The sequence below is a fragment of the Cheilinus undulatus genome, linkage group 9, assembly GCF_018320785.1.
Source record: "Cheilinus undulatus linkage group 9, ASM1832078v1, whole genome shotgun sequence".
Taxonomy (NCBI): domain Eukaryota; kingdom Metazoa; phylum Chordata; class Actinopteri; order Labriformes; family Labridae; genus Cheilinus; species Cheilinus undulatus.
In genome coordinates, this window is record NC_054873.1 from 40,286,785 (window position 1) to 40,308,518 (window position 21,734).

General features: G+C 41.3%; 1 protein-coding gene across 1 annotated transcript in view; it reads left to right on the forward strand.

Annotated features, from left to right (window-relative positions):
• The window catches only part of si:ch211-266k8.4, a 68,132-nt gene that overhangs the window by 15,504 nt on the left and 30,894 nt on the right, over window positions 1-21,734 (forward strand). Inside the window, exon 10 of the mRNA XM_041795192.1 lies at window positions 12,777-12,889. Within this exon, the coding sequence (XP_041651126.1) occupies window positions 12,777-12,889 (113 nt within the window). The remainder of the gene's footprint in view (window positions 1-12,776; window positions 12,890-21,734) is intronic.

A 21,734-nucleotide genomic window follows, 5' to 3' on the forward strand; every position in this document is an offset into this window, starting at 1 on the left:
TGCCCCTGCAGTCAATGCAGCTGGTACGTCCTGTTTTACTGATTGGCTCTGATCACCCACATTTGATCACCCCAGTTGAGCCAGTGGACCTAGGACCCCCTGGGGGTCCTGCAGCAGTGAAGACTCGCCTTGGGACATTGTCAGGACAGCAGTGTCTGTTTACATCAGTCATGCCACCACAAGCAGACATCTACAGCCACGTTGAGAAGCTGTGGCAAATGGACGTCCTGCCTTGGAGAAGTGGAAAAGCCTGCACCCGCTCACGTCTGGATAAGGAGGCTCTAGCTCTCCTGGAGAGCAAAACAGTGAGAGTTGAAATAGAGGGTATCCACCGATATGCTACTCCTCTCCTGCGTGTGAAGAACATGCCCCCAGTTAAAGCACCCAAGGAAGCAGTCTTGCCTCTGCTTCGAGCCACAGAGAAGAAACTGGCTAGGGAGCCAGACAAAGCTGCAGCATATACAGCCGAGATCAAGAGGTTGGCAACAGCAGGCTATGTGAAGAAGTTGGAACCTGGAGAGGACAACACTTCAGCCAGTTGGTATATCCCCCATCATATGGTCACCCATAACGGGAAACACAGAATGGTCTTCAACTGCTCTTTCGAGTTCAAAGGTGAGAACCTGAACAGACTCTTACTCCCTGGTCCAAGTCTTGGACCCTCTCTGCTAGCTGTGCTGCTAAGATTCCGAGAGCATGCAGTGGCTGTCAGTAGCGACATTCGTGGTATGTTTCACCAAGTCAGACTGCTCCCTGAAGACCAGCCTCTCCTAAGATTCTTGCGGAGAGACATGAAACGGGAGGAGCCGCCCAACATCTATGAATGGAGAGTACTCCCATTTGGCACCACATGCTCCCTCTGTTGTGCTACGTTCTCTCTCCAGAAGCACGTTATCGACCACAGCCGAGATGGTGAGGAAATCAGGGCGGCAGTCCTGAAGTCATTCTACATTGACAACTGTCTACGAAGCCTGACATCGGAAGAGGAAGCCAAAGCCCTTGTGAACAAACTGCAGGATACACTGGCAAGTGGGGGGTTCAAACTCAGACAGTGGGCCAGCAATAAACCTGCTGTCATATCTCATCTCCCACCTGAGATCAGATCAGAGAGTGCAGAGTTGTGGATAACTCAAGGTCAACCCGACACGCCCAAGCTAGCTCTTGGACTCCGCTGGCATTGTAGTTCAGACACACTGTCTTACAAGCAGCGGCTCACTGAGCATCCAGCAGTCACTCTACGTACCATATACCAGGTACTTGCTAGCCAGTATGATCCCCTTGGGGTTATAGTGCCATATACCACCAGAGCAAAGGTTGTGGTGCAGCGACTATGGGATAAGAAGAGGGACTGGGATGATCCATCTCTCCCTGAAAATCTCCTTCAAGCCTGGCAGGAGTGGGAGAGTGAGCTCCCTGTTCTACAAAACATCATTCTGCCACGTTGTTACAGCAGCGAGAGGATGGATTCAGAGAGCAGTCAGAGGGAGATTCACATATTCTGTGATGCCTCAGAGCTTTCCTATGGCTCTGTAGCTTACCTCCGGACAGAGAGTGCAGAAGGGGAAGTGGAGACATCCTTTCTCACAGCTAGATCTCGTGTTGCCCCTAAGAGACAACAGTCTGTTCCCCGTCTCGAGCTGTGTGCAGCCCTTACAGGAGCACAACTAGCTAAAGTCCTGAAAGAAGAGCTCACCCTTCCCATCCACCAGGTCATACTATGGTCTGACTCAACGACTGTACTGGCCTGGCTATGCTCGGAATCCTGCCGATTCAAAGTGTTTGTTGGAACACGCGTTGCAGAGATCCAAGATCTGACTGCCAAAGACACATGGAGGTATGTGAACTCTGCAGATAATCCTGCAGACGACATAACCCGTGGCAAGCGCCTCCAAGAACTAACATCTGGCAGTCGCTGGTTCCAAGGTCCTGCCTTCTTGAAAGAGAGCGCTGATCGGTGGCCCCACCGATCAGCGCTCAGGTGCAGCCGATCCCTGCTGACTGCGAGGAGATAAAGAAAGCCACCCTCTGTGGGCTTACCATAACACCTGCTCTCCCTTCTACTCAAGACATCGAGCAGTTCAAGACCTGGAAAGAGCTTGTCAATGCTACTGCCCAGGCCCTTCAGGGGGCGGCTAACACCTTTCCCACTGCTGATGACTATAGAGAGGCAGAGAGAACCCTACTCCAGCGTGTGCAGGTGGAATGTTTCCCCACAGACTACCAGCGCATGCTAGCCAGTAAACCCCTCTCGCGCAGCAGCCGTCTCATCACTCTGGCACCAGAGTTTGATCAGACCTCATAGCTTATCCGTGTTGGAGGCCGGCTGCGCCACACTACTGCTGTCGATGCTGAAACCCTCCACCCCATAGTTCTCGATCCCAAGCACAAGGTCACTCAGCTCCTCATACATCACTATGATGACCAGCTTCACCATCCAGGAAGTGAGCGAGTGTTTGCTGAGATAAGAAGGAACTACTGGATCCTTAGGGGCAGGGAGGCAGTTCGTCGTCATCAGTATCACTGCACTGAATGCAGAAGGTGGCGTGGGAAACCCCAAGTACCACGAATGGCAGATCTTCCACCAGCCAGACTACGTCTCCACAAACCACCCTTTTACTCGACTGGTGTGGATTGTTTCGGTCCTTACACGATTAAGATCGGCAGGAGGACTGAGAAAAGATGGGGTATCATATTCAAATGTATGACCACCAGAGCAGTGCATCTCGATCTCCTCCACAGCATTGATGCAGACTCGTTTCTGATGGCCCTCAGAAGGTTTGTTGCCCGCCGTGGTAAGCCGTATGAGCTACTCTCTGACCAGGGCACCAACTTTAAGGGAGGTGAACGGGAGCTACAAGAGGCATTCCATTCTCTACAGCCGGAACTACAAGCCCTTCTTGCACCCCAGCAAATTAAGTTCCCCTTAAACCCTCCAAGTGCCCCCCCACTTTGGTGGCTGTTGGGAGCGGGAAATAAGGTCCCTCAAGCAAGCACTCAAGGTCACGATTGGAGCGCAGTCCCTCTCTGAAGAAGTTCTGCTGACTGTGTTGATTGAGATTGAGGGCATCCTTAACTCCAAGCCATTGGGCTACACCTCCTCTGATGTGGCAGACATTGACCCTGTTACCCCAAACATCCTGCTGATGGGGCGGCCTGACTCATCACTGCCCCAGGTGGTGTACCCAGAGTCAGAACTCCTTAGTCGTCAGCGATGGCGCCATAGTCAACTCCTAGCAGACCACTTCTGGAGGTGTTTTATTCGATTCTACCTACCTGACCTGCAGACAAGACAGAAGTGGTGCTCTGACCCTGCAAACATCCAGGCAGGAGACACCGTGATGGTTATGGATCCCCAGCTTCCTCGGACATCATGGCCCATTGGACAAATAACCCACACTGTTCCAGCACCTGATGGTAGAGTAAGGACTGTAAACATCAAGGTAGGCGACCGCTCCTACACCAGGCCAGTGTCTCGCATCGTAAGTCTCCCTAAGCTGTCAGACTGACATTGGTGAAGATTGGGCCTTTGTTATTGTGCAGATTTCCTTCTGAAATCTGGGGGCGGCTGTATAAAAGGCCCATAATTGCTGTCAAACTGCTCTACTAGACTCCCCCCTCAAGTTGGTACATTCCAGCCACAGGATATCTGCACCTAGACTGTTCCCCCCACATTCTGTTACAGTTGGTACGGTCCGACTCCGGTAAGTCTGCAGCAGCAAGAGCAGAGCAAGAGAGAGGGGCCGAGAGACTGCAAAGTTGATAAACTGTTCTAGTCCTAGACCGGGTGCTTTATTGTGTGCATTTCTTCATTGTGTGCGTCCATCGAAATAAACCACACACACATATACCTATGTTGTACCGTTGTACACCCTGTGAGAGACTTTAATAAATCATCTAACTGGGATACCTGGCTCAATTGTGATTTGACCAGTCACAACAGTGGTGGGAGGTGATTTCCGGAACCTGAGTTTGAAAGAAGCCATAGTCAGCAGTTCTTTCTTTTACCCCCCCAGGACCCAAAAGAGAAGAAAAGTGACACTGCCATCAAAAATCAACAAAGAGTTTAATTAAATCACTGGTAATACCCTAAAACACAGGTCTGTGTATGCTTTTCTTATCAAAATACCTTTGTATTAACTACTTAATAACTGCTTTATCAAAGTTTTAGTCAATATTTGCAAATCTAATGTTGGCAGCCTCAGAGCAGAAAAAGCCTCATGCCCCTCCTTAGATCTTTGTCACCCTCCTGGGAGGTCCCAGACCCCAGGCTGGGAACCAATGTTCTTAGGCATGTAAAGTTAGTTTCATAAATTCTGTACTTATTTGACTATAACTATGTGACTATGACTACATTTACAGTATAAAATGGGAATATACAGATGCATCTCAATAAATTGGAATATCATCGAAAGGCTGATTTATTTCAGGAATTCATAAAAAGTTGAAACTCGTATTATATAGATCCATGGCACACTGACAGATATATTTCAAGTGTTGTTTCTTTTCATTGGGATGATTATGGCTTACAGCTAAAGGAAACCCAAAATTCAGTGTCTCAGAAAATTTGCATATTGTGTCAAAGTTTAATATTGGAGACTCATGGTGTCATTCTCTAATCAGCTAATTAACTCAAAACACCTGCAAAGGTTTCCTGAGCCTTTAAATGGTCTCTGTCTGGATCAGTAGCCTACACAATCATGGGGAAGACTGCAGACTTTAGAGATGTCCAGAAGATGATCATTAACATCCTGCACAAGGAAGGTAAGACACTAAAGGTCATTGCTAAGGTGGCTGTTCAGATTGCTGTAACCAAGCACATTTATGGAAAGTTGAATAGAAGAAATAACTGGCTAAAAAAAAGTGCACAGGCAACAGGGATTGCTGCAGCCTTGAGAGGATTGTGTAACAAAGCCTGTTCAAGAATCTGGTGGAGCCGTACAAGGAGTGGACTGCAGCTGGAGTCGATGCTTCAAGAGCCACCACACACAGACGTATACAAGACATGGACTACAACTGTCACATTTATTTCATCAAGCCACTCTTAAACCAGAGACGTCAGAGGTGTCTTAACCGGGCTAAGGACAAAAAGGATTGGACTAATGCTCAGTGGTCCAAAGTCGTCTTTTCAGATGAAAGTAAATTTTGCATTTCATTTGGAAACCAAGGTCCCAAAGTCAGCATTATTATTATAACTACTATAATTATCTCATACCTTTAAAGTGAGTTTAAAAATGGCTCAAATTGCATTCAATTTGCATTCTTTCTCTTCATCACCATTATTTTTGCTAATGCTAGCATTAAAGTCATCATTGCTGCATCTTTTAACATCATACTTACATCTAAAATCATTGTTGAAACGGTTTCATTGAATCCAAGAGCTACTACTCGCTATAATTATAAATAATACATTAATGCTGCACTTTATTATATGAGGGTAAGTTGCTTGAGGTCCAGTGTAAAGTTTTGACAGTCAGTGGTGGTTTGGGGAGCCATGTCATCAGCTGGTGTTGGTCTACTGTGCTTTATCAGGTCCAAGGTCAGCCGGCCATCTACCAGGAAGTTTTAGATCACTTCATGCTTCCCTCTGCTGACTAGCTTTATGGAGATGCTGGTTTCATTTTCCAGCAGGACTTGGCACCTTCCCACACTGCCAAAAGTACCAACACCTGGTTTAAGGAACATGGTATCCCTGTGCTTGATTGGCCATAAAATGTGCCTGACCTATTTTGAAGAGGAAGATGCAAGACTCCAGACCCAACACCGCAGCAGAACTGAAGACTACTATCAGAGCAAACTGGGCTTCCTTAACACTTCAGCAGTGCCACAGACTGATCGCCTCCATGCCACGCTGCAGTGCTGCAATTATTCATGTAAAAGGAACACTGACCAGGTATTGAGGGCTGTACATGTTCATACTTTTCAGTCCAATATTTCTATATTAAAAATCACTTTTTATACTTTTCAAGTAATATTCAAATTTTCTTAGATATTTTTTATTAGCTGTAAGCCATAATCATCAAAACAAAAAGAAATAACTTGAAATATATCAATCTGTGTAATGTATCTATTATATATGACTTTCACTTCTTGAATTAAATTACTGAAATCAACTTTGATGTGGTATTCTAATTTATAGAGATGTACCTGTATGTTAGCCATTTCGGAATTTTTGTGCTGTTATTTGCCATTTTAAATTAAAAACGTTATGCTATATTCTCTTCCATTTACCACTCAGTAATTAGTTAAGAGTAGTGCCTGCATGCTGTGCAGGTGGTTTGTCCCTCCTTTAAATGCATTAGGATTGTGAAATATTCACCACCTAATGCTGTCGTCATGACTGTTTTTTGCAGCTAAGCAGTCCTCCCCATACAAGACTCATTAGCTCTGATAACAAGATTGCAAGTCGCATAAATGATAGTTAAATGTTTTATTTGAAACTCATCAAAGGAGCAGAAAAATACAGATGAAACGTGAACAAGGCAGGGTGGGACATCCCACCCTGTATACTAAAACAAGGTTCAAATGTTTGTGTGTGAATACTGAAGCTAAGCAAGGTGACCAAATTGTGAAAAAAACCCTAATTTACTATATAAATATAGCCTAAACTTGTATGTCTTGTATATAAAGGTGATGATATTTACTTTTAGTTAACAATCTGTTGCCACTGTACAGGTAGACCGACATTCTGTAGGATACTCCAATCTTGTTTGCTGTCTGAGAATTGCAGTGTAATTATCCACGCCGATGAAATCGGCAGGGGGTTATGTAAAGGGTTCCATATCTTTGTTCGTTTGTTTGTTTGTTTGTTTGTTTGTATGTGTACAAGATAACTCAAGAACGGAAAGTCGGATCTTCACCAAACTTTAAGGGAATATCAGGATAGTGAAAGGGAAGAATTGATTAGATTTTGGTGATGATCCGCGCACCCGTTCAGTTTTTCTCACACTTCAAATTTTGAACACCGTAGTAATCAATGGGAGCATGAGTCCCTCGGTGGTGCTGCTTAGGCATGGGTCTGCCGCCTCAGACAGCCATTCTAGTTGTAACTGTAAATGTTGTCCCCAAGACTGCTTCTTCCTGAGAATATGAAAAAAAAAAAAACAAAACTGTTATCAAGCCTATCATACCCCAGGCTCCTTTCCAAGCTCACTCGGAAATCAATTGCTCATCAAGATCGGACATGTTACACACAACATGCTGAGACAAGTAGTCCATCCATCTATTCATTATCTATACCACTTGTCCCATTTGGGGGTGTGGGAGACTGGAAACGATCCCAGCTATCCAGGATAAGTGGGGGTTTTTTGTTTGTTTGTTTTTTTTTTTAACTTTTCTTTGCTTTTCTTTATGTATGGTTAGAATAAAAATGTTTCTTCAATGGCAAGCCATGCTGCTTTCAGTTCAGTTTCAGACAGTCCTCTGTGTCTGTCTCTCACTATGCTGAATATAAATGTCACATGGTGGTGGACATGTTTTGTTGACACAGAGCTGTAGTCATGGCAACTCAGCAGGGTCACTAAGTTTGTGTGTACAGCCTGTGTGTGTGTGATAGACTGGTGCACAATAATTATTAAAGTCCAGTTCATCACACTTGTTTTTTATATAAACTTCCTTCAATGACCTTAATGTAAAACTTTAATACTCTTTTGTAGAATAATGTCTTGACTAGCAGTTGGATAAACGGAAATCACGCAGCCACGCAAGTCATGCCCCATTAGTCAGTTCTGTAAGTACAGGTCATATGTTATACTATATATATATATATATATATATATATATAATGGAGTCATCTGTTTTCTTTATTAATACCTTTTGGGCAGATGGTCTGTCTTGATGTGTCTGAGGCTCCACCCACTCATAAATACAGTTATTATTCATGGTCATCTCTCAGGTCTTCTTCATCTTGAGAAAGAAAACCTCTACTGGGTGGAGCCAGCTGGCTGCAGCCAGTTAACTCTGTCTCTTCTGTTGGTTACTGTCGATTTGGAAATAGCTTAAAGGGATATTTTAGTATTTTTGAAGTTGGGCTATATGAGATACCTAGCAGTTGTAGTGGCATTTACCTCCAGTGATTTCATTGAGCCCGCTCCTTTAAGAAGGACACACTGGGCCTACACAGGGTTGCAGTTTCTCTTTACATGACTGAGATGAGCACAAAGCATCTGTCCATCTGTCTGGGGATAGTCCATGCAAGGAGAGTGTAGTGTCACAAACTCGCTCAAAGTAAATGACAATCGAGTTGTACATAAAATCAAGTTTTTAAGGAAATTAATTTATTACAAATTAAATGTAAAATGATCAGAATTTTGTAAGTCGGACCAGTCATGAATTCCGTGTATGGATGAATGAAGTGTTGTGGAACCCAACCAGCTAGTAAGGGCCTGGGAGGGAGAGATGAGGGAGGCATGATGGAGTGGGAGCCAATTATATATGAGCTGAGGCCCGATCAACTCAGGTTTGCATAGTTTATTGCTCATTTCACTGATGTCTGTCACAACACTGCCTATTGGCTGATGAGCCAGGAAACTAAACCAACCAAACCCAGAAAGGCAGAGAGGGCAGGATACCACAGTTGGCTGAGCCATGTAACCATGTGTTTTGTCATCAGCTCCAGCACTTAACCCTGGAGAGGTGGGTTATCTCTGTGAAAAACTGCTGGAAAAGACTATGGTCACATGGCAGGACCATCTCCTCTTGCTTTGTCTTTGTCCAACGGCAAGGAGCTTGTGGTTGACATTCCATCTGGTAACTGGGGTGACCACATGGATATTGTTGACATGTTAGCCAAGCATGAGCTGGAGCTCTCTGAGAGTGCTAGCCAGCCCCTGCTGACCATGATGTTGATGTGCAGAATATCAGCCTAGACATCCTTTTGCTCAGAGGACTTGATGGAAGGACTGTTGCTATAAGTCATCAGATAAACTGTAGTTCTGGGTCATACCACTCCATTGTCTTGTCATAGAAAAACTGTCATACATGCAAGTGTTCGATTTTCTTTTGCAAAGTAGTGTCCACAGTTGCTTCCTCAATGGGTGGTGGGCTCTGTGCAACGGTGCAGCAGTGAGAGGGCTCTAGGCTTACAGGTTTCGCAAACTATTTGGAGCTGCTAGCGACCTTCTTGGCCCTCAAGCATTTTTGCCAAGAGATAACAGGCCAGAATGTTCTGATCGGTAGAGTCAGTACAACAGTGGTTTCCTCTGTACAAAGGATGGATGCACTGGACACAATCTTTTCTCTTTCTGAAACACTCTTTTGCTGTGGTGCAGTGTTCATTTTCTGTCCCAAAGAGCCACTGATATTATGAGGACATCTGAATCTATGAGAAGATTTTTTTCTCAAGGGAAGGGCAGCACAAAAGAAAGTTTCCACTTTTTTGTTGTGGCGTAGATATAGAATTGCGTTGGAGGAGCAGAAGTGGACCTCTTTGCCTCTAAGCATATTCTGAATCCTGTTCTTTTCAGAACAGACCACAAATTCCCCTATTGAAGGTGTGGAGATGTGGAGACCTGTTTTTTAGAGGGTGTACCATCTGCTGGTCCCTTGCTGGCTAGCAAGGTTGTGGTATGCTGAGTTAACTAACCTGCAAGCAGTCAGGCCGAGGCAGCTTCTTCTATGCAGGGACCTCCCCCCACAAGCAGATGAGGAGGGGATTCATCTCTGACTTGAATTGTAACAGTTACAGATTAGGATGCAATTATTAGCCCACTTATGAAAGTTTCATTTTTTCATAAGTGCTGTTAAACAGAGCAAGGGATTTTTACCACAGCTTTTCAGAACGACCTAGTTTAGCTTTTGATCCTTACATTATTTTATTTTGCTGCAGAAACAAAATTATTTCACAAAGAACAAAAACTATCAGGGTCAAAATTAGTAGTCCCTTTTTTTACTGACCTTTATATTGAGCCATAGCACAAACTACTTTTGTTCAATGATGTGGTTTCACTTTGTAGTACTAAAATATAGACTGTCTACAGAGTGTGCAGAGTGTGACCAGCTGTTTGTCTGTTTTGCTAATCCAGTCAAGGGCAAAACCCTGTTTAAACAGCAGTTTTCTATTTAGATTGAGGTGGCCATCTCCCTGGCATACAACAGCAGAGGTCTTTCAATGCTTTTCAGGGTGATGGCACATTGGGCCAGGGATAAGTAGAAATCATGGGTTTTGTTTAAAGGAGTGCCTCTAAGTAAGTTCTGTTACATGCATGATATTGGTCATCACTACACACATTTGTTCGGTTTTACCACCTAGATGTGATAGCCCTTTTGGTAGCTCATTTACCCTTTCCACTTCTTCTATGATGTGGTGGAGTGCTAGAGGTTTTACACTGGTTCAGTGGCTGCACTGCAGGTCAGGTATTCATGTTCCATACTGTATGCATTGTACCAAATGAATCGACAGCCAAGGAACAAAATGTTATGACTATAATTTCTTTTGTCTGAAGCAGGGTTATAATACTGTAGTTTTGGATTTTTCAGTATTTTTTATTTTTACTTTTTAACTTTCTGTGTTCAGTTTCAGTTTAGTTTTTATTAGTTTTTGCTGTAGGTTTGTTAGTTTAGTTTTTATTTTGCAAAAATGCTTAGTTTTAGTTTAGTTTTTATTAGTTTTGGTGTTAGTTTTAGTTTTTTTGGGATACATGTCAGGACTTAGTGAACATCATACATTTTTAGAAGCATATTCAAACATGCAACTCTTCATTTGTCATTTTATTGATTTAAAGTTGATGTTTGAATACAACTCAAATAAAACTATCAGTGTGTGAAGTCGTAACCAATCAATTCAGGCCATTTTACACTCCCCAGATTTGGATGTAGTTGCCAGTCAGTATGGTTGTGTGAAAGACTTAAACGAAGGGAATTTTGTCTCTATTTTTATATTTTATTTAAGTTAGTTTTGTACGCGCACTATACAGTTTTAGTTTTCGTTTTTTTGGGTAAAGCTTAGTTTTAATTTAGTTTCAGTTAACTAAAATGATTTTCAAATTTTAGTTTTAGTTATTTAGTTAGTTTTAGGTAACTATAATAACCTTGGTCTGAAGGAGAGGTCCTCAAAAAATCAGAAAAGCTTGTTCACATCATCTCACTTTTAGCTGATATCAGCAAAAAGCGAGATTGGTATGTGGTAGCTTTTCTGAGTTCATCGAAGTCTTGTCCTTCTCCAACATACCGTCACATGTTCAGGTGTGCAGAGACCTTTTCCACATAGGAGAGAACAAGGTAGAAACCTGTTGGTCTGCACAGCTGGATTCAGTGAAGAGCAGCTATTAAACTGTAATGATAACTGGCTCTGCAAGCAGAGCCTAACATAATCATTTTAGAATAAAGGTGTCTAGCTAGCACATACAATACCCACATACTATACACTATGTAGTTACTTGTTCCTTTTCCTTAGGAAACAGAAGTTATAAAGAACAAAACATTATACATACATAAAAACATTTAAATTTTTCATATCAGTCCCTTTCCATAAATGCAGCTGCACAACAGGCAGTGATAAAGCACTTTACCAATGTGGCAGAGTGGAGAGGTGTGCTATGTAGGCACCTTGTAACTGGTTTATAGACAAATCTGAAGGATTATTGTGAAAGTATACTTTGCTGCAAATATGATAAAGTTATCTCTCCTTAAAAAGGCTTAACAGCATATTTTAATCCATGTGTGAACCTCTTCTATTTGCACGCAATTCAGGCTGCAGTAACAGTTGCATTTTGTCAAAGCTCTGCTGTTTAGTGGGCAGCTTGCCATGGTGTCACATTGAGAAGTTCTTGTTGGGTGCTTGGCATCATTATGAAAGCCTGGTCAGAAGTCAACACTAAGTGGTGTGACTGTCTCTCAGGGCAGGATCCCCTTACACTGGGAAGATGTTGTTAAAGAAAAAGGGCAAGGGATTAAGTTGGGTAAAGAGAAAGAGGATGATGAATGCAGTAGTCTCAGAGGAATGCCACCAGAGAAAGAAGCCACACTAGCTGGAGAAGTGAGACAGTGGGAAAATCAGAAAAATTAAGCAGAGAAAGAATGAAGGACCCCTCCCTATTTTCATCAAGACTCTTTTATGTCTCAGCGAATGGTTTGAAGAGTGGTTGTCATGCACCAATATGGCCATTTTGACTGAATAATGGGAGTTTCATCCATGTAATTTCTCAGTTCATCTACACTGCTGTAAAAAAAATGTATTAACCCCATTCCTGATTTCTCATTTTTTGTGTATTTGTCACACTTAAATGTTTTAGATCATCAAACAAACTTTAATATTAGACAATGGTAACCTGAATAAATACAAAATTAAAAGTTAAATTTAAATTTTAAAAGTTTTTAAATGATTTGTCATAATTTCAGTTATTAAGGGAAAAAGCCATCCAAACGTACCTGGCCCTATATGAAGAAATAATTGCCCCATCTTGTGAAATCATGAGTAAACTAGCCACACTTAGGCCTGATTGTTACCAGACCTGCTGAAATAAGAAATAGCTTTAATAGAACCTGTCTGACAAAGTGACTAGGCTAAAGATAGGGGTATGACGAGATCAAGTGTTCAAGATTTCTCGTCAAGATGAAAAATGTCTTATTAGATTAAGTTTCTTCATAGATAGCACCAAACAGGCTGCCATAAAGTGGTCTTATTTAATTGAAAAGCACTTAGCTATTTCTCCCTGTTTTTTTCTGCTGCCTCAAAAAAGCAAAAGAATAAAGACAATTTGAACAAGCTACTGAACTGTTCCTGAAAGACTTTAGTTGTACAAGTTTCTTCACGCTTCCTCCTCTACATCTTCCATCTGCAGGGCCCAGTACACCAATTTGGTCCCTTCCCTTTGGAATACTGAGGTCCACGACTGGGAGCTTAAATGTATGAGCAGTCTGGTGATGGACAATAGTCACCATGGACTCGAAGAAGGTACAACAGTACTACACACATATTTTACACATTTTCACACAGCAGTTTCTCTTCAGCAGAAGCAATGGTAGAAAAATTACACTGGGGACTCAACAGGATACAATCATTCAAACTTTCCCCATTTAGTAGGGATGTGGATCTCTCCTTCTCAAGACAATTCAATTCAAATCTCTATCCACGATTTGATTCACTGATGATTTATTGAAATACAGAATGATTCGGTCCGATCTGATTTGATTCAGTTCGGTCCGATTTGATTCAGTACAAACTGATTATGGAATCAAAATAACTTTTTGCTTCAACAAAAATTAGGAAAAAAAAAAAAACGGGAAAATAAGATAATTTCATAATAATCTAAGTTTATTTGAGATTATTTATAAATAAGACTAAATGCCAGGCCTCCTGTGCAAACATATGAAATTATGTTTAAGAAAGTTTTCATCACACCCAGGTGCCTTACTTTGACAGTAAGACACCCAGGCGGGAGATAAATATTAAAATGAGTGTTTACTGGTACATATGTTTTTTCTTTCTGTACTTGTAACTTCCTTAGCATTATTAATCCCAATAACAGTAAAAACTAAGTATCAAAATTTCCCAAGAGGTAAAAATTAAAAATAATTTAAAATAAGGAGATTTTGATCGACAGAGCTGAGCTCTGTGTGTCTGTTGGTACAGGAGAACAAGGGGTTAAAATAATATTAAGGACAGTAGTACAAAAACAGCTTTCCAGCAATATTTTCTCTCCTTTCATAATTCCTCTTAATGTGAGTATTCAGTCTAACAGTAACAGTAAAAACTAAGTATCAAAATTTCCCAAGAGGTAAAAATTAAAAATAATTTAAAATAAGGAGATTTTGATCGACAGAGCTGAGCTCTGTGTGTCTGTTGGTACAGGAGAACAAGGGGTTAAAATAATATTAAGGACAGTAGTACAAAAACAGCTTTCCAGCAATATTTTTTCTCCTTTCATAATTCCTCTTAATGTGAGTATTCAGTCTACATATCACCAAAACACTCTCTCTGTATCTGGTCGTTCTTGATTGTTTTCATTCTTGAATTAATTCACTGGAGATCAATTGATCTCTAGCTCGGTGAAGTCCTCCCTGTTCAATATCAGTCAGTATTGGTTATGTGACCAAATCAATGAGTCTATTCATCATGTTGTGGTTGTAATAAAACGGGCTGTTTTACTTTGGTAACGGAGGACTGTCTAACTGAGAACTGAGCTTTAACTCAGAAAAGTGTTTATGTTCTGGTCTGTTTGTGCTGCGTTTAACATTAGCATTTTAGCTAAACTTTAGCTCCGCCGTCTCAACAGGTGAGATTTATGAGCTGTAGTTCTTAATCACTCTTCCCCAAAGCGTACAGACAGGCAGACGTTTCGAAAGTTATCCTTTCTTCGTATTAAATCCACGTGACTTGCTTTCTGAGATGCAGAACTGTAACTGAAAGACGTTTCGGCAATGACTGGAATAACACATCCAGCTACTGCAAATGGAACCTCTGTCTCCTTTTTTCCTCTCTCTCTCTCTGTATGTCTCTCTTTCTTGCTACAGTACAGTGTATATGCCCCCCTCTCTTCAAGAGGTAGTATGGGAAATAATAATCCCAAACTATCATCAGACATGATCTAGGAATGTTAAGAAAGGCTCTGTTTGCTTTTAAACATAGGTTGTCAATATGGTTATTTTCCTGTGGCACATCAATAGTGAGCTCCGATAAGCTGCGAGTTTACTGTGGCCTATAAGGGCGCACTCACACTAGACCATCCGTACATGAATAAACAGCAAAAGGGCCCGCTTCAGAGTGCAGAGATCACACCAGGCAGCAGCCGCATGCTAGAGACAGCAGGGTTTTTTTTCTAGAAATAAGGAGAGGTATGTACAATACAATATTTCTTACTGTATTTCAACAAGTTACAAAGATTTTATCAGAGCTGAAGAATTTAACTTCGTACAGCTCCACTACAGCCTTGTTCTAATGGATCCCAGTCCTGTCCACATTTCTTCCCAGTTTCTAGCAACATCAGGCTTTAATGACTCTAAGAAGTTTATTTGATCTGTGAAATAAAGCTTCTTCTCTTGTTTCAGTCACAACCAGCAGCTCGCAGGATAACAAACACCTTTCATCCTTCATGCGTAAAGGAGAGTCTGCCAAATACATGGACAAGTGTGTGCCATGGTTAATCTCACGGCTGATTTAACCCCTCGTATTATAAAATTATAATGCCAAACTGTCATCCACTGAATTAATTTACCTTTAATCTCATTTCATGCCATCAAGAAGTGAAATTGTGATCTTGATTGCTGATGTTTGAACTGAACATTGTTTATTAATCCTGTTGTGTTTTCACTTCCAGCTCCAATCAAATGGTTAAAATTGCTCTTGCTGTGGTTAAAAAAATCTTTTAACTGAACATTTAATTATTCTCTGGACACAGCCTGTCCTGTGACATGAGATCTTGTTTGGTGCAGTACTGAAAGGCATCCAAAATTATGCAGAGAGATGGCGCAGTTCATGGCACATAAAGGAATGCCAGGGGGATTTATGCTGTGTTCCAGGCAACCCGTAACTCGTGTTTTTCCCACCTGTAACTCATGAACTTCCCACCCGTGAACTCATACCAGATCGATGTACTCCGAGTTACGGCTTGTGACGTCACATCACTGCCTCTAACGTTAGAAAAAGTTTATCATAGCAAGGTATTGCTCTAATGTTATTCATCTGCTAATGTTAACGCATCATTGGCAGCTGCTCTGGTGTTAGCTAGTTTTCAGTGCATTAATCAATACAAAATACGTTTCAAAATAACGACAAATACCGTAAAATATAAAGTATAAGCTTCTGTTACCTTATGCGCTGTTTCCCCTCCTCAGTTTCACTCAAATGAGCAAGTTGCAGGCTCCTTTGGTGATTGAAATGATTAAGCATAAATCTTATAATGTCTGCCATGTTGGTTTGTTTACATACCAGAATTCCTTGTGCTCAAACTGAAGTCGTAGTTTGCCTGGAACGCTTTCAGGTCTGAACTCGGAGATTTCAATTGGGAAATTTCCGAGTTACGGGTTGCCTGGAACACAGAATTAGCAAGTATACGGACACGCAGAGGAATGATTGTAGGGGCTCGTATCGTTAACGTAGCCTGCTGATTCCAGATCAGGTGAAATAATGCCGGTGTCATATCAGATATCGTATAAATCTGTTGCTATTTTACAGCCTTACAAACGATACTTCTGTATACTGCGTCATCAACACGTAAAAATTAGGGCTGTCAATGGATTAAAATTTTTAATTGCGATTAATCTCACAAATTCCATAGTTAACTCGCAATTAAACGCAAATGAATCACACTTTTTTGTCTATTCTAAATGTACCTTAGAGTACTATTTCTCAAGATTTAAATACCTTTATCAACACAAGTGGACAAAAATGCTTTCTTTATGCAAATGTTTGTTTATGTCAACAACCCAAAACAACAACAGATAAAGTCCAGAAAATTCTCTAGTCTGAGCTCAAAGATACTGAACGCTGCAAAAATATGCTGAGAGCATAACATGGTAAACTCAAGCCACAACAGATGGAGATACTGACCTTAATGTAACATTACTGAATAATACCACAATGTAGACTCAAACTTTAGACTTCTAGAAGTTAACTCCTCTGTTCTCAGCAGCTGAACACCAAACAACAGATCTCATCATCACACATGGACATAAAGAAGTCAAGTTTCTGCTAAGAGCTCAGCAGTAAGGCACAGACACATCTAATGGTGTTTCACTGTTCTGATGTGAGTAAGGTGGACACATCTGCCTTGCTCAAGAGAAAAAGCAAGTATTTACTTAAAAAATGTCTGCTACTATTTATCATATTTTTACTTTCAAACTAAAAAATGTAGTCCAAATGTAAAATAAATGCTGACAGTAAGAAATGACTGTCATCAGTCCAGTAGATCTACTGGAATAATGTCAGTTAACACACATGTGAAGCCTATTTTCAAAACTCATGAACACACAAAGTAAAAGAAGTCTCAGTGGAGAACTTTTAAGGTGTACTAAGAGGACTTAATCATCTCTTCATTCTTCAGATCATAGAAGAGCTACAGATTTAATCTGAAACCATTTTTTCTTCCTAAATAAAGGAGACCCACAGTCTAATAATGCTTTCAGCTTATATTATGATGCTCTACAGAGCTCATTCACTAACCTCTCCTCTCCTGTCACACACCAGCCTCTGCTGCTCTGTCTCTTCCTCCTCCTCATGATCCAGCTGTATATTCACAATGCATCAGACAATCTCCTATAGGGACTGCAGAGTCTTTGACAGTTTTGCAGCATCTTGATTGACTGTTTAATTTGGCGTATATTCACAGTTCCAGTCGATCGTTTTAGTAAGTTTCGTTTTTTTTTCAGAATACTTTCACTTTCAAGCAGGAGCTGCATGGGGATGAGAGCGGACGTGATTGGACCAGTCAACAGTAAATAGCGCAGCTGTGGTGCTGGTTCATGACAGATATAATAGCCTAAATAAATGAATAAATCATACTGGCCCAAAAGTGCGTCGGCACACCGGGAAATGCTCGCTATGCCAGATAGCGAGTCCATCCCTGCAGAGTCGTCTGAGTGTCTCTATTGTAAATAAATCCAGCATGGCGAGGGGGGCGGCTCTCTGCATTAGCGGTGAGCATAGCTAGCAAGTGGTGCGGACTATATAAGACTCTACGAACTTCCTTTAACTCCGTTCAGGTCGACAGTAGGAGAAAATAACTTCAGTCTTATCTGACATGATCTGAAAGCTGAACCTGTCATTCAAAAGTCTCTGTCCTTTATCCATTTCTGCTTGCTTGTACCGCATCACGACGGCGCCACTTCCTGGTCTGGCAAACTACGGGATGGGTCAAGGGTCATACAGAACGTGCATGCGTTAATCAAAAAATTTAGTGGCGTTAAAAGTAATTTGAGTTAACACGATGTTAACGTGTTAACTTTGACAGCCCTTGTAAAAATTCATCAACAGTGGATGCTTCGTGTGATGACATCGGCACATGACGTATTCGTGCTCAAGTCTGGTTGCGTTCAGCAGTGTGAGTGCGGGCCCAAGGGGGGACAGGGGAGGGGGTCAAATGGGCTTTAGCACAGTACAAATATGGCACAGTACGAATGGCCTAGTGTGAGTGTGCCCTAAGAAGCTTTTTAGAAGGTAACAGACTACTTCAGTGCCCCAAATAACTAATACTTTTTGGCTTCATCTACATATTGCATACAAAGGGTTAACATACATTGAAATGTTTATAAAAAACATTTGGTGTTGCTGCTACATCATGTAGGGTTATTGACAGTAAACTCCAGATCATTTCCCATCACTGTATTACCCCCAGCAAGAGGAATATATGTTTTTAAGCTTCCCATGGATTACATTACAACCAGCAGTGTGAGTTTAACAGTTCTGACTTTTAAGAAGACCATGGTACTGCACATAGTGCATACCATACTGTACCGTATAAGTTTGTATGGGTGTGTCTTTTTTTTTTCCAAATTAGCCCAGCATCATTATCAGATTCTGTCAACACTTTTATAACATCTTCACCTACAGGCAGTAGTGCTGCTAGAGACAGACACACATTCCTGAGGCATTTATCAGATACATGCAGTCATTACACAGCACATTCTTCATATCTGTAATTAAAACAATATTGCTGCTATTTTAAATACCCAGGGATATGGTATTACCATATTACCACCCATTCCTAGTTTGTAGGATTTTATTTTGATTTTTAGTTAATGGACCTTCTAAAAATCTCCCTTTACCTCAGATGTGGCATCAGTTGACAATCTCCAAAAGGCTGCACAAGTTCATGTAACAGACTGCTTGTATGTGACAGATCAAAGGAGCTTTTATGTTTAGAGCGATTCTCAGATAACAGCTTCACAAGATCTGGAAACCCCTCACCCCTGCAGTTTTCAACTTTACAAAAGACAGATCGGAATGCAAAACTGATGTACACTTGTATGTTAGTGTGTGACTGAGTGAGTGCGTTAGTCATGCGTCTGAATTTTCATATATGCTTGTTTCTGTGTGTGCATCTCACAGACTGACAAAGGCTGAGTGCTGGTGGATGCAGAGATGTGTAGTATTGCAGTTGACCAGGGAGAAAAGGACTAATAAAGTAAACAGAAAGGGGAAAGTGTGGGTCAGTGAGTTTTTACGTTAGGGCCACAAGAAATGAGTTCTTTTGTGCTCTGTTATGAGCATTATAGGTTTCCTTTCAAGGCAGTTCAAAGCCCTGCAAAAGCCCTTTAGTGGGTATGATCCAAAACTCTGTATTTGTGTGTCAATGCCAACCTGTATGTGTGTTTGTGGTGTGTACAATGTGACTGTGCATGAGTAAGAATGAGTCATCCTTATTATCTGGGCTGTCAGACTGTCTTGCCCTTAAGGCACTGGAGAAAACGAACTGATTCATTCTCTGCCTCTCTGGCACAATTAAACATCCCTGTATATTGCTCTCTCTCTCATGAACTTTTCCTCACTTACATAGTCACTATTACAAAGCACCGTCGTGGTGCTATCACATATCATATGCTATGGTAAGTATTTAACTTGAATTTTTCACATCTCGCTGAAAACGCATGAAAAACAATTGAATAAACTGACTTTAGAAAAGAAAACAATGTGGTCATAGATTTTCAGCATAGCCTTTAATGGTGTATCACAAAACAAAACAGAAGAAAAGATACCATGCCTGAATAAGAGAAAAGGTTTAACATTCTTAACAGTTTATACAGTCCTTAGGTCAGAGTTTGAGGGGTACTTTACTGAAATTGTTGTAGAAAACAATTTGTAATTCTGGGTAGGACCATCTAAATCAAACTGATCAATAATGAGTCTATTCATTTGTCTGACAGATCTTTAAATCCATAGCAGTCTTCCAAGTGCACCATTGGATGAGAACCCCAATTATGTCATGCGTGTCAGACCCCAAAGGTGCTGTCCACGCTATTTGCCGGTTAAAATAACTTATAAAACTTATCGATTACAAACAAATGGGCAAGAAGTGAGCGTGGCACTTGTACTGAAATGAAGACTCAGCAGCCAAAAAGTTGGGTATTCCCTCGCCAGGGCTCTTCTAAATACACGACATCTCCCATTAGCCCACCGCCTATTCCACATAGACTCAAAGATTTGAGTTACTCAACTGTTCCTTTGAAGCGTGCTAAACTGAGATTTGGTCCAATGAGTTTTGTGTTGTCAGTATGGCACCTTGTGGCTAAAGCTGCTTGTAAGTGGCATTTTAAGACTTCAGTTTTTCACATCTATTGGCAGCACAGGTGGTGTGCCGTTCTCTGTGTTTCCCCTACCATTATATTAGGGGGGCGCCCCGCCCACCCTTGAAGGTCAAGTTAATTTAATTTAATTGTATTTACTATATAGCGCCAAATCACAACAAAAGTCATTTAAGGATACCTTTCCTGTAGGGCAAGTCTATACCTTGTCCCTTTATTAAACAAACTAAATAGCCCTATGTTATTTTTCTTTTTTTTACAGGAATGCATATAATTTCTGAGTCAATGCTTTGAGTCAGTATCATGAGAGAATTCTCCACTGCAACTAGTTTATTCACTAAAGTTGTGTGTAAACCAATGTCCTGCTTGCTTTACATCTGAGATACTTGAACGAGCACCGAATTTTGGCGCGAGATTGCCGCAATTGGGCACAGTTGATTAAATTCTTGCAACAAGTGTGATCCTGCAATCTACCGTATTTGGAAACATGGTTAAAATTGGCGATAGTTGGGCTCATGTCCACACCAACTCCCTCTTGATCTTCTCACCACAGCAGGCAGAAATAAGCACGGCCCCTCACAGGTGTGTGGGGGCAGGTGTGCCGTGAATATCGGAGGGGATCAGTTCCTAGATACACTATGACTAAGCGGCCCATCTGCGGGTCAACTGACTATGATTTTATCATTTTAAAATTCATTCATCGGGGATCAATAAACAACAACTTTTCTGTTGTGATATGTGTTTTTTTTTCTCTGCACATAAATAAAGGCTACTCAATAAATTGATCTCAAAGGAAAAAGATTTCGATCGGTCTTACATGATGCCAGTATGTATGTGCTAGGGGTGTTAGAAAATATCGATAAACTGATATATCGCGATATTTCGCAAGGCAATACTGTATCGATATTTTAAAATGCAGTATTGTTATTTTTTTAATAATTTACCTTGTTGGTGTGGTAGTTTGTGGTGTAATTTAACCCCCTAACCGCTAGTTGGCGGCAGGCACTGCCAGCTGACTCTTCCCTCTTCTCCTCTGCTTAGACAATGAGATCACACAGGACTTCTGGTCCCAGTGAGCCAGATGCTCATGTCTACTCATGTCTCATTTCTCCTGCTGCATTCGTAACAGAGATGTGGACTTATTTTTGCCTCCAAAACATTAAAGACGGTACAGACTTATACAGGAGTCAAGTCCTTTGTAAGATATGCCACGCCAGAGCGTGAGACATCATAGCGATAGCTTAGCCACTTACAGCTAACATGAACAAAGCCTGCTGAAGCTGCCGCTGATTTTTACTCATGTAACCATAACTACCCAGTCAATACTTTGGTTTTTTGTAAGGACCTGTGCCATTGTAGAGTGGTTAAGAATGACGGCTTCCATAGTACGATAAAAAAAAAAAAACACTGCTCTGTCACGTCATGACCTCCTCACAACACAGTCCATCAGTCCTTAAATCTGAATATGAGGAGCAGTCTTCCTCCACAAGCACCTTGTCTTTACGTTAAGACATACAAGCTGATGTACCATGAAGTATAAAAGATTTTAGTACATTTACTCT